The 12751-nt window shown below is 45.6% G+C and overlaps 1 protein-coding gene and 1 long non-coding RNA gene across 3 annotated transcripts in view; one reads left to right on the top strand and one right to left on the bottom strand.

Moving 5' to 3' along the window:
* Positions 1-10396, bottom strand: part of NRDC (nardilysin convertase) — a 25895-nt gene extending 15499 nt beyond the window's left edge. The window contains exons 1-11 of the mRNA XM_075832992.1: positions 10139-10396; positions 7397-7637; positions 5628-5709; positions 4686-4839; positions 3988-4061; positions 3798-3893; positions 2803-2925; positions 2663-2720; positions 2451-2524; positions 1755-1824; positions 966-1043 (exon numbers count right to left, since the gene is read on the bottom strand). Coding sequence (XP_075689107.1) covers positions 966-1043; positions 1755-1824; positions 2451-2524; positions 2663-2720; positions 2803-2925; positions 3798-3893; positions 3988-4061; positions 4686-4839; positions 5628-5709; positions 7397-7637; positions 10139-10284 — 1196 coding nt within the window. The 5' untranslated portion in view covers positions 10285-10396. The remainder of the gene's footprint in view (positions 1-965; positions 1044-1754; positions 1825-2450; positions 2525-2662; positions 2721-2802; positions 2926-3797; positions 3894-3987; positions 4062-4685; positions 4840-5627; positions 5710-7396; positions 7638-10138) is intronic.
* Positions 9746-12751, top strand: part of LOC142657699 (uncharacterized) — a 21100-nt gene continuing 18094 nt past the window's right edge. Inside the window, exon 1 of one of the 2 annotated variants that reach the window (XR_012849967.1) lies at positions 9746-9913. This is a non-coding gene — a long non-coding RNA (uncharacterized LOC142657699). Of the gene's footprint in view, positions 9914-9946; positions 10095-12751 lie in introns of those variants that run through there. The other variant, XR_012849966.1, reaches the window with a different exon arrangement.

Consider the following 12751-nt stretch of genomic DNA (forward strand, 5'->3'; position numbering starts at 1 on the left):
CCTCTCTGCAGAACTACGGTCCCGTACTGAAAACATGTCAAAAATTCTGACATGTCAAAAATGTTTGTAAAGTATAGTTTACTTTTTAAAGAGACTAGATAAAACTAATTATACAATAAAGCAGCAGCGGATGCATATAGGAGGGGAAATGCTGAATGAAGAACAGAAGAAAAGCTTACATGCAGGAGAAAGGCTGGTGCTGTGCTCGGACCACGCAGCCTTCACGTCCAGATCTCAGGGCATCACAGCTACGGCTCCACCCTGTCTGCTAAATTAAAGCGTATGTTCATCTTTGGACACCATATTACAAAATTAATCTACAGAGTTGAGTAATTTTGGAAATCTATCGCATTACTTGTCTTGTACTGGTCTGTATTATAGTCCAGAGTTGCAGTAAAAAATAAGTATGAGAACAAACAAACACAACTAATCTCTAAAATGGTGTTCAAGGGTAAACATAACCTTTAAAAGGGGTATTCCAGGACTTCGATATTGATGGCTTACTTTTAAGATATTCCATCAATATCGGATTGGTGGGGGCCCAACTATCGGACCCTACCAAGAGAAGTGGCCGCAGCACTCCGGTCAGCACAACATCCTTAGTTTATCAGACACAGCACCGCACCATTTTGAAGTAACAGTGCCTGGTATTGCCGCTCAGTCTCATTCAAGTAAAAGGGACTAAGATGCAATACCAAGAACAGCCACTACCAAATGTACGGTGCTGTGACTGATAAAAAAAATGAAGGGGGTGCAGCAGTCATCAGACAAGCACTGCAGCCCCTTTAGTCAGCTGTTCAGTGGGGGTGTCGGGAGTCGGACCCCCACCAATCTTGTATTGAAGGCATACCCTAAAAATAGGCCATCCATATCAAAGTCCCGGAAAACACTTAACATAAACCTCTTCATCTACACGTGAAGCAACACAACAAATCCCCCCACACAGAACAGAATGCTGGACTTACTTCTTGCGCAGCAGGGACAGGATGCTGCCTTTACCCTCATGTCCTATGAGCCACGAAATATAGTGAAGAGGTTTCACCCTAAAAACAGATTTTAATATATTAATCAAACTCTCAAAACAGAATTTAGATCAGAAGTGACAAGTTAAAGAGGACCTGTCACCCCTCCTGACATTTCTGCTTTAGTAAATACTGGTATTCCCCACGACATAACAAATCTGGAGCATTTCTTTTTAGAACTCTGCATTGTGCCATTCCTCTGTTATTCCTCCTAGAAATGTATAAATAATATGGACAGCGGGGTGTTACCATTCCCCTACAGTCAATCTGCCAGCAATGATTGGACATTTTAAGACTATGTAGGGACACAACCCCAACTGGTAACACCCTGTTGTCAACTTATTCATAAATTTGTAAGAGGAATAACAGAGGAATTGTACAATGCAGAGTTCTAAAAAAAAAAAAGATCCTTGTTATTGTATGAGGACTACAAGGATTTACTAAAACAGACATTTCAGGAGAGCGGACTGGCCCTTTTAAAACCATGACCATGCCTAGTGCTCAGACTTTAGGTATTTGCTATTCACTAGAAGACAAATCACTGCAATATGATTCTTATCGATATCGCAGAAGACAAGTCCTTGCGTTCTCTCCTGTCGAGTTGTTAAAATTATATTCAGACCTTATAACTAATATGTGTGATTATTCCTCTGTTGTAGGTCTGCAGAAAAGATGGGTGATAGCCATTACAACTCCCAACTTGACCATCGCTCATGCCAAATGGGTACTTACTTGTAAAACTTTTCCTGGGTTGGAAGAGCCCACGTAATAGTAAGAGCATGAACCTTCTTAATGGGGACAACTACAAGCACAAACACAAGAGATGGTACATATTATATTGCGTGTTTGCTGGACATCAATATCAACAGCCAACGTCAGCAGCACTTGATTATACATAGGCTATCATCAGAGTGGGCAGTTACACCAAAACCTGAACTTTATCTAGTTCGAGAATGTCACGACATCAGAAAACCTCACAGTCGGCTTTAGAATAACCCCCCATCCAGCTTAGAACAAGGCACTCGTTTCCAAGATCACATCATCACCAATGAGATAAAAACCATACATCTGATTTTGCCGGGAAGCTGCTGCCAGGCAGACATTTCCCCTGCAGCAGCCGCTCTAGTATTACATAGCAGTGGTTTAAACGAATATACGTCCTTGTAATACAATGGAAACCTGACAGAACGTAGAGCCACTCCTAGAGGGGGGTCCCCGGCAGGTGATGCCCTTGATAACGCCCATATGCCCAAATAGGGAATATGGAGAGGGATGGTCTTCAGGAGATAACCCTTTTAGTAAAAAGCAACTGAAAAGTGGTTTCAAGATAGCCCTATTAGAAATTATGGGAAGGAGGCAATATTCAGGCAGCAATACTAACAACGCAGACGGTAAGTCTACATTAGTAAGCATGTTCCCAATACAAACCTCTGTAAAGTGAATTAAATCCTGGCGTGTCGAATGGTTCCCTCAGATGGCTAAAATCTGGTTTTTGCAAACCGCTATGGAAAAAAACAAAACTTTTTTAATACTGTAAAAACATGTTGAGAATAGGAGTGTTTTAACTTCAGAGCAGAATACAAGTCCCATAATGGGAAACCCCAATAAATGATATAAAAGAAGAGTCCCTCAAAACGTACTTATTTGGTATCTGGCTAAAGATCTCCTTCACCCATTCTTCTAGTGTATCCAGGTTTTCTGTAGAGATCAGGGGTGTCAGAATAAGTAACAGGACTTTTCTAACGGTCTTGATTTATATTTCTACGACAGGCGTCCATACCATTAGACTGTACAGCCAAGGTCATGTAGTGGGCAGAGTAGTACGTCCTATAAAACTCTCTGAGACGCGTGTGGGTGTCAATGTTCTTCTTTTCAGGTTCATATTTCAAAGTCTGAGCATTTCCTGCAAATTCAAGAGAAATATAAGACCTACATCCAGGTAGGATAAGATAAGCAGGAACTTAACAAGATGGTACCTGTTTAGCCAAAACGTACCACCATTCTACTTCAAGATCTTAAACTCCATCGTAAGTCAAATGGGGTCTGCCAGGCGCCGTTGGTATCAGACAAGGAGTTGTGGTCTCCGTTATAACTGGGAACCCCAACCCAAGTGTAAACATAACCCTAACATAATATGCAATGTTGTAATACTGAAAAGGGTTTGGTCTGGGATTAAAGGGTCATTCCAGTTATACTCTAACTTCGGGCGTGGGGAGACGGTCCCGCGTGCTGATTTCTACGGCTGTTGTGGCAACCTTACGAGGTTTGTGCACAGGTCCAATTAATGAGAATTGGACCCGTGCACGATACTCTCTTCAGGGGTCGTATGGTTACCAGGGCACCAGTGCCGACCAGCACGCAGGACCGTCTCTCCACATCCGATGTTAGTGCGGACGGGAGAGCAGAACTGAACGGACGTTCAAAAAAAACAAAAAACACCACACACAGGCAAAAGTGGGGTTGTTTCTGCCGAAAAAAACAAACCTAGAGCCCTTTATTTTTAATCTCAGACAACCCTTTAACTCCCTCTGCAGTATGAGACCTGCTGCAATGTCCCTATTCTTTTACTAGGAGTCGCACCTTAAAGGTTATGTACAGAATATGGGATCCAAGGAGACCGAGCCCAAGGACCATCAGACGGTCTGTACTTTATGCTCCGCGAGCAGCACAGACATTGAGCGGTCCACGCTCCTCTACCACAAAAAACGCTGCAGCAAAGTGGTGGTGAGGGAGAGAACGTAGACAAACATTTAATCTGACTTTTAAAGTACTCACCCCAGAAAAACTTTCCCATTGGATGACCAGGTTTTGCCAGACTCCCAAAAAGCATTTCCTTTCGGTTAGAGTCAGAGGGCCGAGCGAGCTCGTATTCTGCAATAATATCAGATCGCAAAATTTATCTCTTCAGTAAAAAAATAAAAAATTATGGAAAACTGCAGAAAGATAAGAGACACATTACACTTACCACTATCCACAGCTTGTACTTCCCGGTCTATGGCATCACTGACCATCAGTGGGGAGATAAAGAACTGTGCCCACCTGAGAAAACAACAGAGAACAGCTAAATGAAATATTACAGCTGGGAAAGCAATGAAGTATAAAAATAGTAAATTCAGTAGGTTGAATGTGATGCTCTCTCTCCCTTCATACATTCATGGTGGTAGAACATGGTGGGATCCTTTCCAGTATGAAGTGCTGTTTCCACCTGTCGGTCCTGTTAGAACAGGACTGGGGCCCAACAGTAGAAAATGTTATCCAAAAGGGCAACATGAACAAATGTCAAGATGCTGCTGACAGCTCCATCCATCAGCAGAAAGCGCTAAGTGTCTGCTGACAAGAACACCGTGCAGTATGGGGAGGGCCGAGACCTGTAGTGCCTCTGCCATATCCTAGCAATATACCATCACTCTAGAAGATTGGATAAACCTTTTAAGACTCTTATTTAACATTTTGTTTTATACTCCTGATCCACGACTAGGTAGTGATCAAATAAGTCTGGTCACCTGTGGTCTGTTGCGATCAATGGGCGATACCGGCATAGAGCAGACGGGTGGTTCTGCCCCCCCCCCCCGCAAGGGGAATACAGCTACCATCCCCCGGCACTGGAGCATGGGTTCTGAGTAGTACTAGAGAGTAAACAGAAGCAGACAGCTAATCTCTTACCGGTCCAGGGCCTCCTTAAAATGCTTTCTCTGTACATCGAACTGGAAAATTGTACGCTCACAGTCGGTCGAGGCGTTATCACTGCCTCCATGTTTTTTAAGAAAAGCATCGAAGCCATTCTCATCTGGGTATTTTTCACTGCCCATGAACACCACTGTAAGAAGAAATATGTAGACATGGGCACAGAATTTTCTCTCGGGTTTTAATGCTAGGTTTACTTTTAGATAGTCTTCAAAAGTTTTTTATGCTACCTCAATTATTTCCTATGGGGAAAACAGGTGTGTGACGATCACAAGTTGCCTGCAAACTTTGGCTCCTAGAGAAAAATTGAGGTCGCAGCATCGTTGAGGTTTTACTATGCCTTGCGGGCGACCAAAAGCCGCCAAGAAGCCCAAGTATGACATAAAAATCTACATATCTAATTTTCTATTGATTCACCAGCCTCATCACAACCTAGTCAAATATAATCACTTGTCAGGTGATCGGAGTCATTTACCCTTGTGACCTGCCGAGAACTGGAATACTTGAAAAAAAAGTTATATTATATGAAAGAAATATATTGGCACCATCAAAAAACCAATACATTTCCATCATGTCAGCAGCTCATCTCCCTATTTACAGAGGAAGATGTGCTGCCGATCGGGCTGCCTAAAATATGTGACCAGCCGGCGAACAAGGGTTTGCTCGTTCGTCGGCTAATCGTTGCCCTGTTTACACAGGGCAATGACCAGGAACAAGAATTCATGAACACTCGTTTGCCCGATCTATGGCCGATGTAAAAAGGCCTTAACCCGAGGAGGAATGGCTTTATAAGAACATTCCATAACTTTCTTTGTAAACTATAGCAGTGAGGGCAAGGTGGGGGGATTGGAAGAAGAGTGGATATGGAAGACAAATGCTGGGAGAACAAATAGCGGAAACATTTTATGATGTGTGACTCACTGTGCTCCAAGAAGTGCGCTAATCCAGGCAGATCTTCTGGATCGCTGAAACTTCCCACTCCGATGCAAAGGGCGGCAGCAGACTGTAGAGAGATGGACAACCGATTACACGGGCTCCAGGTAATGGATGAAAAACGCTGAATGTTGACCACATCTTAATGAGCAAACATAAGAACGGCGAGGCATGGAAAGTATGATCACATTGTTGTGTATGGGGATCGCGGGGCCGGCGTTCTGAGAAGATCTGGTCTGCTAGGACTTACTACTACAGGCCGCCCCTCCTCAGATCACACAATGCTTCTCAAAAACAATATGTACAAATGGATGATGCCTTCATAGCCTCTCTTTTTTTCTACAGGAACTGCTCTACTTAAACTCAATCTAGACCAAAAAGCTCTATTACCCCCAACAAGTCACGTTCACTCTGAGCTCATCCAGAAAAGAAAACGCTAAACACTGAATTTATAGGAGTTTTCCCAGGAATATACCCATTTCATATAAACACGCCAGTTTCCTATAGGTGAAGGCCCACCTTACATCGTCATTTTGTTTAGTTTTTCCAATCTAAATTGGTCCAAAATGATGTACGGATTAAATGTATCATATATTTATGGTGGCTCTATTTTGCTATTACAGAGCTTCACATCCCCTGATTCCCTTCACAAAGCCAGATTTAAAGAGCACCTGTCCCCTCTCCTGACATGCCCTGTTTAGTAAATACTTGTATTCCCCATAAAATCCCAATTCTGGAATATCTAATCTAAGAACTCTGCGTTGTGCCGTTCCTCTGTTATTCCTCCTAGAAATAAATTTACAACTGGGTGTTACCGTCTCCCTAGTCAAAAGGTGCGTGTCCCTACATAGTCGGAGACTGTGAGCTTTGATTGGACAGTGTCAGAATGAGTAAGGACACCCCCCCCACACACACACACTGGTAACACCCAGTTGTTTATTCATAAATTTCTAGGAGGAACAACAGAGGAACGACAACACAGAGAACTAAAAAGATGCTCTAGTATTGTTATTTCATGGGGAATACAAGTTTTTATTAAAACAGGAGATGTCAGGAGAGCTATACACTCCACTGTGATTGAGAACTTAACCGCGGTTGCTATCTGGGAAGCCCTCCAGTATAAAAATTGTATCGGAAATCCGGGACAATCTTACTGTTTTATAGTAAAAATTTGTCCTGATCATGTCCTGCTGACAGCGACACAGTTTGTTATGAGCTAATGCACACGTGTGAGTAGGACGTCATCAGGACAGGTTTTCAGCCTCTGGATGGAAAAAAATAATGTTTCTATTCAATGACAGCAACCAGTGATCTTGAGAATAGCAAGGAACTGAAAAGCAAGGTATACAGAAAAGATTCAAAACGTCATTATTCATTGAATAAGCTAGATTGACATAAAACTAGAAAGTCCCTTTAATACATCACATTCTGCTGTTCTCGGTCCTCGGCCAATCATATCATCATAATAAGTATTGATGGTTTTCACAATCCCTTGGGGTATGTTCAGACCTGACGGAATTGACACGGATTTTCAGTGCGGTTACCGCACCATAAATCCACGGCAATTTACTGGAAATAAGGGCACGGAGTGGTTTGTCAAATCCGTAGAATGACAAATATGTTGCGGAAATGCAGCGGATTTCACCCTATGCAACGTAAATGGTGAAATGTGCCGATTTTGATCCAGATTTGTGCCAGATTGTTCTGAATGTGAACAGTTGTGTAATCAGGACAGCAAAAACAAACGTTCACAATACCAGCTTTTCAGTGCACCCCTTCTTGTCCTTTGTACACTGACTGTCCGAGTCCTCATTCTCATCATCTTCAGACTCATCCCCCTCGTTCTCATCTTCAGAGTCCCACTCCTCTTCATCATCATCCTCCTCCTCTTCATCATCCTCCTCCTCCTCCTCATCAGAGGATTCAGAGGCAGCGTGACCCACTGAGGCCATGTCAGAGATGAGCAGAGCTCGGAGACCATTGTCCAGCTGAATAAATCTATAGGGATATAACAGAGAGAAAAGATGAGGAATAATGAAGACGACGGACCGCGGAGTTCTAAACTTGACGAGACGCTCCGGGCACACGCCTGCAGCCGGTACTTAGCAGCTATGATTCTGCTGCCAACAAGGTGCACAGCAGCTCTGTACGTTACTTGGTTGGGGAACTTTGTGTCTTTCTCTCTCCAAATACTTTTGTAAACTCCAATCAGAAGTCTGCTGAGTGCGGGCGTCCTGTGTGATGACTGGTTCTGCTGATCTGCTCAGTGCTGCTGTATGTAATATTAACCCCTGAAACCCAAAGTATTTCATGAGGAACTGATGTCGCATTATGTTTGCCTCCTGACCACCAGTAGAGTGTTACCTGTGTGCTCTATAGCTGCTCGTCTGAACATTATGTAACTGGTGACAGCTCCCTCAGCTAGGCAGAGAAAACCTCTTCTTTTATGTGAACCCCCGAGCAGCGAGGCTTTACAACTGTGCAGAGGCAGATCAGTAGTAAAACATGGGTACTCAGAGGGTTAACATAACAGAAGCTGTTATCGCCCCCTAGCAGAAGATTCCTGTGTAAGGGCTCATTCAGACAAGCGTGATTCTCGTTCTCGTCCGTGTACAGCTCACGGCCCCATTGATTTCATGGGGCTATTCACACAAGCATTAACCTCACTGCATGTCCTATATTGGTGCGTTTTCACGCACCTAGCCGCCCATTGAAGCCAGTTGGTGCGTTGAAACCATGGACAGCAAATTGTTGTAAAATTTGTAATTTTATATTCGTATTGGTGGAATCAGACTCGTTTCTTCTATAGGTTTAGTGGTCATATCATGGGAGTTTCCATCACTTATTACATGTGCAGCTTTTAGCTGTATGGACCCCTCCAATTTATTTGAGTACTAGCAATTTGCGGTCTGTTGGTTTACATGGGGTGTGAGGCTTTGGTTGTCCTCTATATAGGTTTTGTACACCTCTACAATTGCCCAACGACGTTACCCTGGTTCCCCACCGGTCTTTGCTAACCCAGCTCCGGCGGCGACGTGTCGTCTTGATATGTGACCACTGCAGACAGTCATTGGTCGCACGTAGACTTTACGTGTCAAACTCATTGATGTCAACACTGCAGCGATTTACGGCACGACATTGCTGAAGCCAAGTAAACAAAGTCCGGCAGTGTACCACCGAGGCCAGTGATTGGCTGCAGTGGTCACATGGGAGCACGCCATCGCTGCAGCTGCGTAAACACAGAGTGTCGGGGATCACTGGAGCAGCAGTGGGTCTGTCAGGTGAGTATTGGTTCTTTTGTTATTTTAGGCCATTTCGGCTGTTAGTGAATTTAATTGGGATCTTGATAAACCCCTTTAATACAAATCGTAGCAAACTCTCAACGGTTAAAAAAAAATAATATTGAAAAAAAATATTCAGGTTGGACACGTTTTCAGCTTCTGGGTGTAAACAATAATTTTCCTGTTCACTGATGGCAAGCAGTGATCTTTAAAATTGTTAGGAAATAAAACACAAAGTATATTAGAAAGTTGCAGAATTTTTAATAAGCTTTATTAAAATAAATGTGGAATACCCCGTAATGATTGCACGTTTTCAGTGTTTACTGGCGCAGACTATAATGAGCGGGTCTATAATAGTGGAACACAACACGTCCCAGCGCCCAAATAACATAGCAGCAAACTAATCAGAATGTATTATTTATTGTAGTCTACGAGGGTGTTAAACAGCCAGTGCCCTGAGGGTAAAGGGGTGGGCACAAACTGAAGTGAAACGTGGCACAAAGCAGCAACATGGCACAACGATGAGGCAGCAACTGGCACAGGAGTAATCAGTAACTGGCACAAGGGATGGGACAGCTACAAAGCAGGGGCACACAGAAATTGAATATGTAAGGGGCTCTAACTGGCACAAGCATTGGGACGGGGCTGAATAGTCAAGGGACAGAACAACCGGCATGAAAGACCGACAGACCGAGCCAACAACTGGAACAGTGACAGAACCTGGCACAGCAAGGGGGGCAGCACATGGCACAAGACCCAGGGAGGGAAGGCAGCACCTGGAACAGCAGGTGGGCAGTACATGGCACAAGACACTGACACAGGAGGGGGGCAGCACCTGCAACAAGAAACTGGCACACAAAGGGGCAGCCCCAGGCACACGGAAAGGGGCAGCAACCTGGCACAAGACACTGGCACACGGAAGGCAGCCCTTGGCACAGGTAGGGGAGGCAGCACCTAGGACAAGACCCAAGGGAAGAACTGCACCTAGACCAGGTAGGATTAGGCAGCACCTGGCAAAGGGAGGGGTCAACACATGGCACAAGATCCAGGAAGGGGAGCTGCACTTGGCACAAGACACTGGCACAGGGAGTGGACACAGAAGGCAGCACAGGACGGGGACAGCAATGAGAGGAACAGTATTTGGACTGAGGACAATATGACGTCAGAGGATTAGGTCAGGCTGTGACGCCACACAATGATAACGATAATAATACTAACCGGTATTTCTTCGGGTCACTGGGAGATTTAGTGATCTCTAAATCCTCAGCGTTGCCCTCCGTTTCTGGCTCTTCCCTGCCCCCAGAGTTATCGCCGTGAGTGGCCGGGCACGGGCAGGTGGCTTTGTGAGGGTTTCTTGCGGGCATGTCGCAGCGATGACACGGTATACAGTTAACAGCCACCCGGTGTTCCAGGCCTCGCAGAAGCCGGGATCACCACTCCATCCAATCAGGAACGACAGAGGTGATCACATGGCCTATCGCCAGCCTACCTATGGTGAAAGAATAGCAGAGGGGCGGAGCTCACTATAATTCACCAATCAGTGCGGCCTTTGTTGCAACGTTGTAAAGTTATTCAGGAAGTTTGTTCTTGAGGAGAGTAGAACACGTGGGGAACTGATGGAACTTGGAGGAGCGCGGTCACTGTCACTGTCACAGAGAGTGAAACGATGAGAGTTGTTGGGTGTAAATCAGCCTGTTGTCCTGTGCTGTCCATACCCTCAATACGAGCGATAACGACCGTCGTTCTGTCTATGGATGGATTTACACTGTGTTGCGTGCGATAATTGCTGGAATGCCCATATGCCTTATTAGATTTACAACATTCTGGCTGCTTGCAGCCGCCACTAGAGGGAGCATAGGAGTTTACTGGCTATGTAAACGCTGCGGCCGGTCAGTCTAGTGTAAACGCTGCCGCCAGTCAGTCCACAGTCTAGTGTAAACGCTGCCGCCAGTCAGTCAGTACACAGTCTAGTGTAAACGCTGCGGCCGGTCAGTCTACAGTCTAGGGTAAACGCTGCTGCCGGTCAGTCTACAGTCTAGGGTAAATGCTGCTGCCGGTCAGTCTACAGTCTAGTGTAAATGCTGCCGCCGGTCAGTCCACAGTCTAGTGTAAACGCTGCCGCCGGTCAGTCCACAGTCTAGTGTAAATGCTGCCGCCGGTCAGTCCACAGTCTAGTGTAAACGCTGCCGCCGGTCAGTCCACAGTCTAGTGTAAATGCTGCCGCCGGTCAGTCCACAGTCTAGTGTAAACGCTGCCGCCGGTCAGTCCACAGTCTAGTGTAAATGCTGCCGCCGGTCAGTCCACAGTCTAGTGAAAACGCTGAGGTCGGTCAGTCCACAGTCTAGTGTAAACGCTGCCGCCAGTCAGTCCAGAGTCTAGTGTAAACGCTGCCGCCAGTCAGTCTACAGTCTAGGGTAAATGCTGAGGTTGGTCTGTCAACAGTCTAGTGTAAACGCTACCGCCGGTCAGTCTACAGTCTAGGGTAAATGCTGCCGCCGGTCAGTCCACAGTCTAGTGAAAACGCTGAGGTCGGTCAGTCCACAGTCTAGTGTAAACGCTGCCGCCAGTCAGTCCAGAGTCTAGTGTAAACGCTGCCGCCAGTCAGTCTACAGTCTAGGGTAAATGCTGAGGTTGGTCTGTCAACAGTCTAGTGTAAACGCTACCGCCGGTCAGTCCACAGTCTAGTGTAAACGCTGCCGCCAGTCAGTCCACAGTCTAGTGTAAACGTTGCCGCCAGTCAGTCCACAGTCTAGTGTAAACGCTACCGCCGGTCAGTCCACAGTCTAGTGTAAACGCTACCGCCGGTCAGTCCACAGTCTAGTGTAAACACTGCCGCCAGTCAGTCCACAGTCTAGTGTAAACGTTGCCGCCAGTCAGTCCACAGTCTAGTGTAAACGCTGCGGCCGGTTTGTCTACAGTCTAGTGTAAACGCTACCGCCGGTCAGTCTACAGTCTAGGGTAAATGCTGAGGTTGGTCTGTCAACAGTCTAGTGTAAATGCCGTCAGTCTGTCCGCAGTCTAGTGTAAACGCCGCCGGTCAGTCCACAGTCTAGTATAAATGCTGCCGTCAGTCTGTCAACAGTCTAGTGTAAACGCTGCGGTTGGTCAGTCCACAGTCTAGTGTAAACGCTGCCGCTAGTCAGTCCACAGTCTAGTATAAATGCTGCCGTCAGTCTGTCAACAGTCTAGTGTAAACGCTGCGGTTGGTCTGTCAACAGTCTAGTGTAAACGCTGCCGTCGGTCAGTCCACAGTCTAGTGTAAACGCCGCCGGTCAGTCCACAGTCTAGTATAAATGCTGCCGTCAGTCTGTCCACAGTCTAGTGTAAATGCTGCCGTCAGTCCGTCAACAGTCTAGTGTAAACGCTGCCGCCGGTCAGTCCACAGTCTAGTGTAAATGCCTCTGCCTCCCATTGAAATCAATGGGGGCGATTTCAGAAGTTTTTTGGCACTGATTCCGCGTCTAAATCGGGGCCAAAAAACTCAGTGAAAGGCCCCATGCACACGACCGTATTTTTTCCCTCCTGTAAATATTGGCTGAAATTATGGGTCCTTTGTCACACGCTTTTAACCCATATTTACGGACCCGTAAAAAAATGGGAAGGTACCCGTGGCCAATAGAAGTCTATGGGCCCGTAATTACGGGCGTTTTTACGGTCGTGTGCATGGGGTCTGAACTGACCCGTTGTATTCTTCTTTTATGACATAGAGATGTATCTAAACAGATTCCCTTGAATTCCCTTGAATTAGTTTTGATGAATGTCCCTAAATAATAATAATTGGGGGAGATTTATTAAGACTGGAATTTTTTACGCCAGTTTAATATAGAGACA

The sequence above is a fragment of the Rhinoderma darwinii genome, chromosome 7 (assembly GCF_050947455.1).
Source record: "Rhinoderma darwinii isolate aRhiDar2 chromosome 7, aRhiDar2.hap1, whole genome shotgun sequence".
NCBI classification, from domain to species: Eukaryota; Metazoa; Chordata; class Amphibia; order Anura; family Rhinodermatidae; genus Rhinoderma; species Rhinoderma darwinii.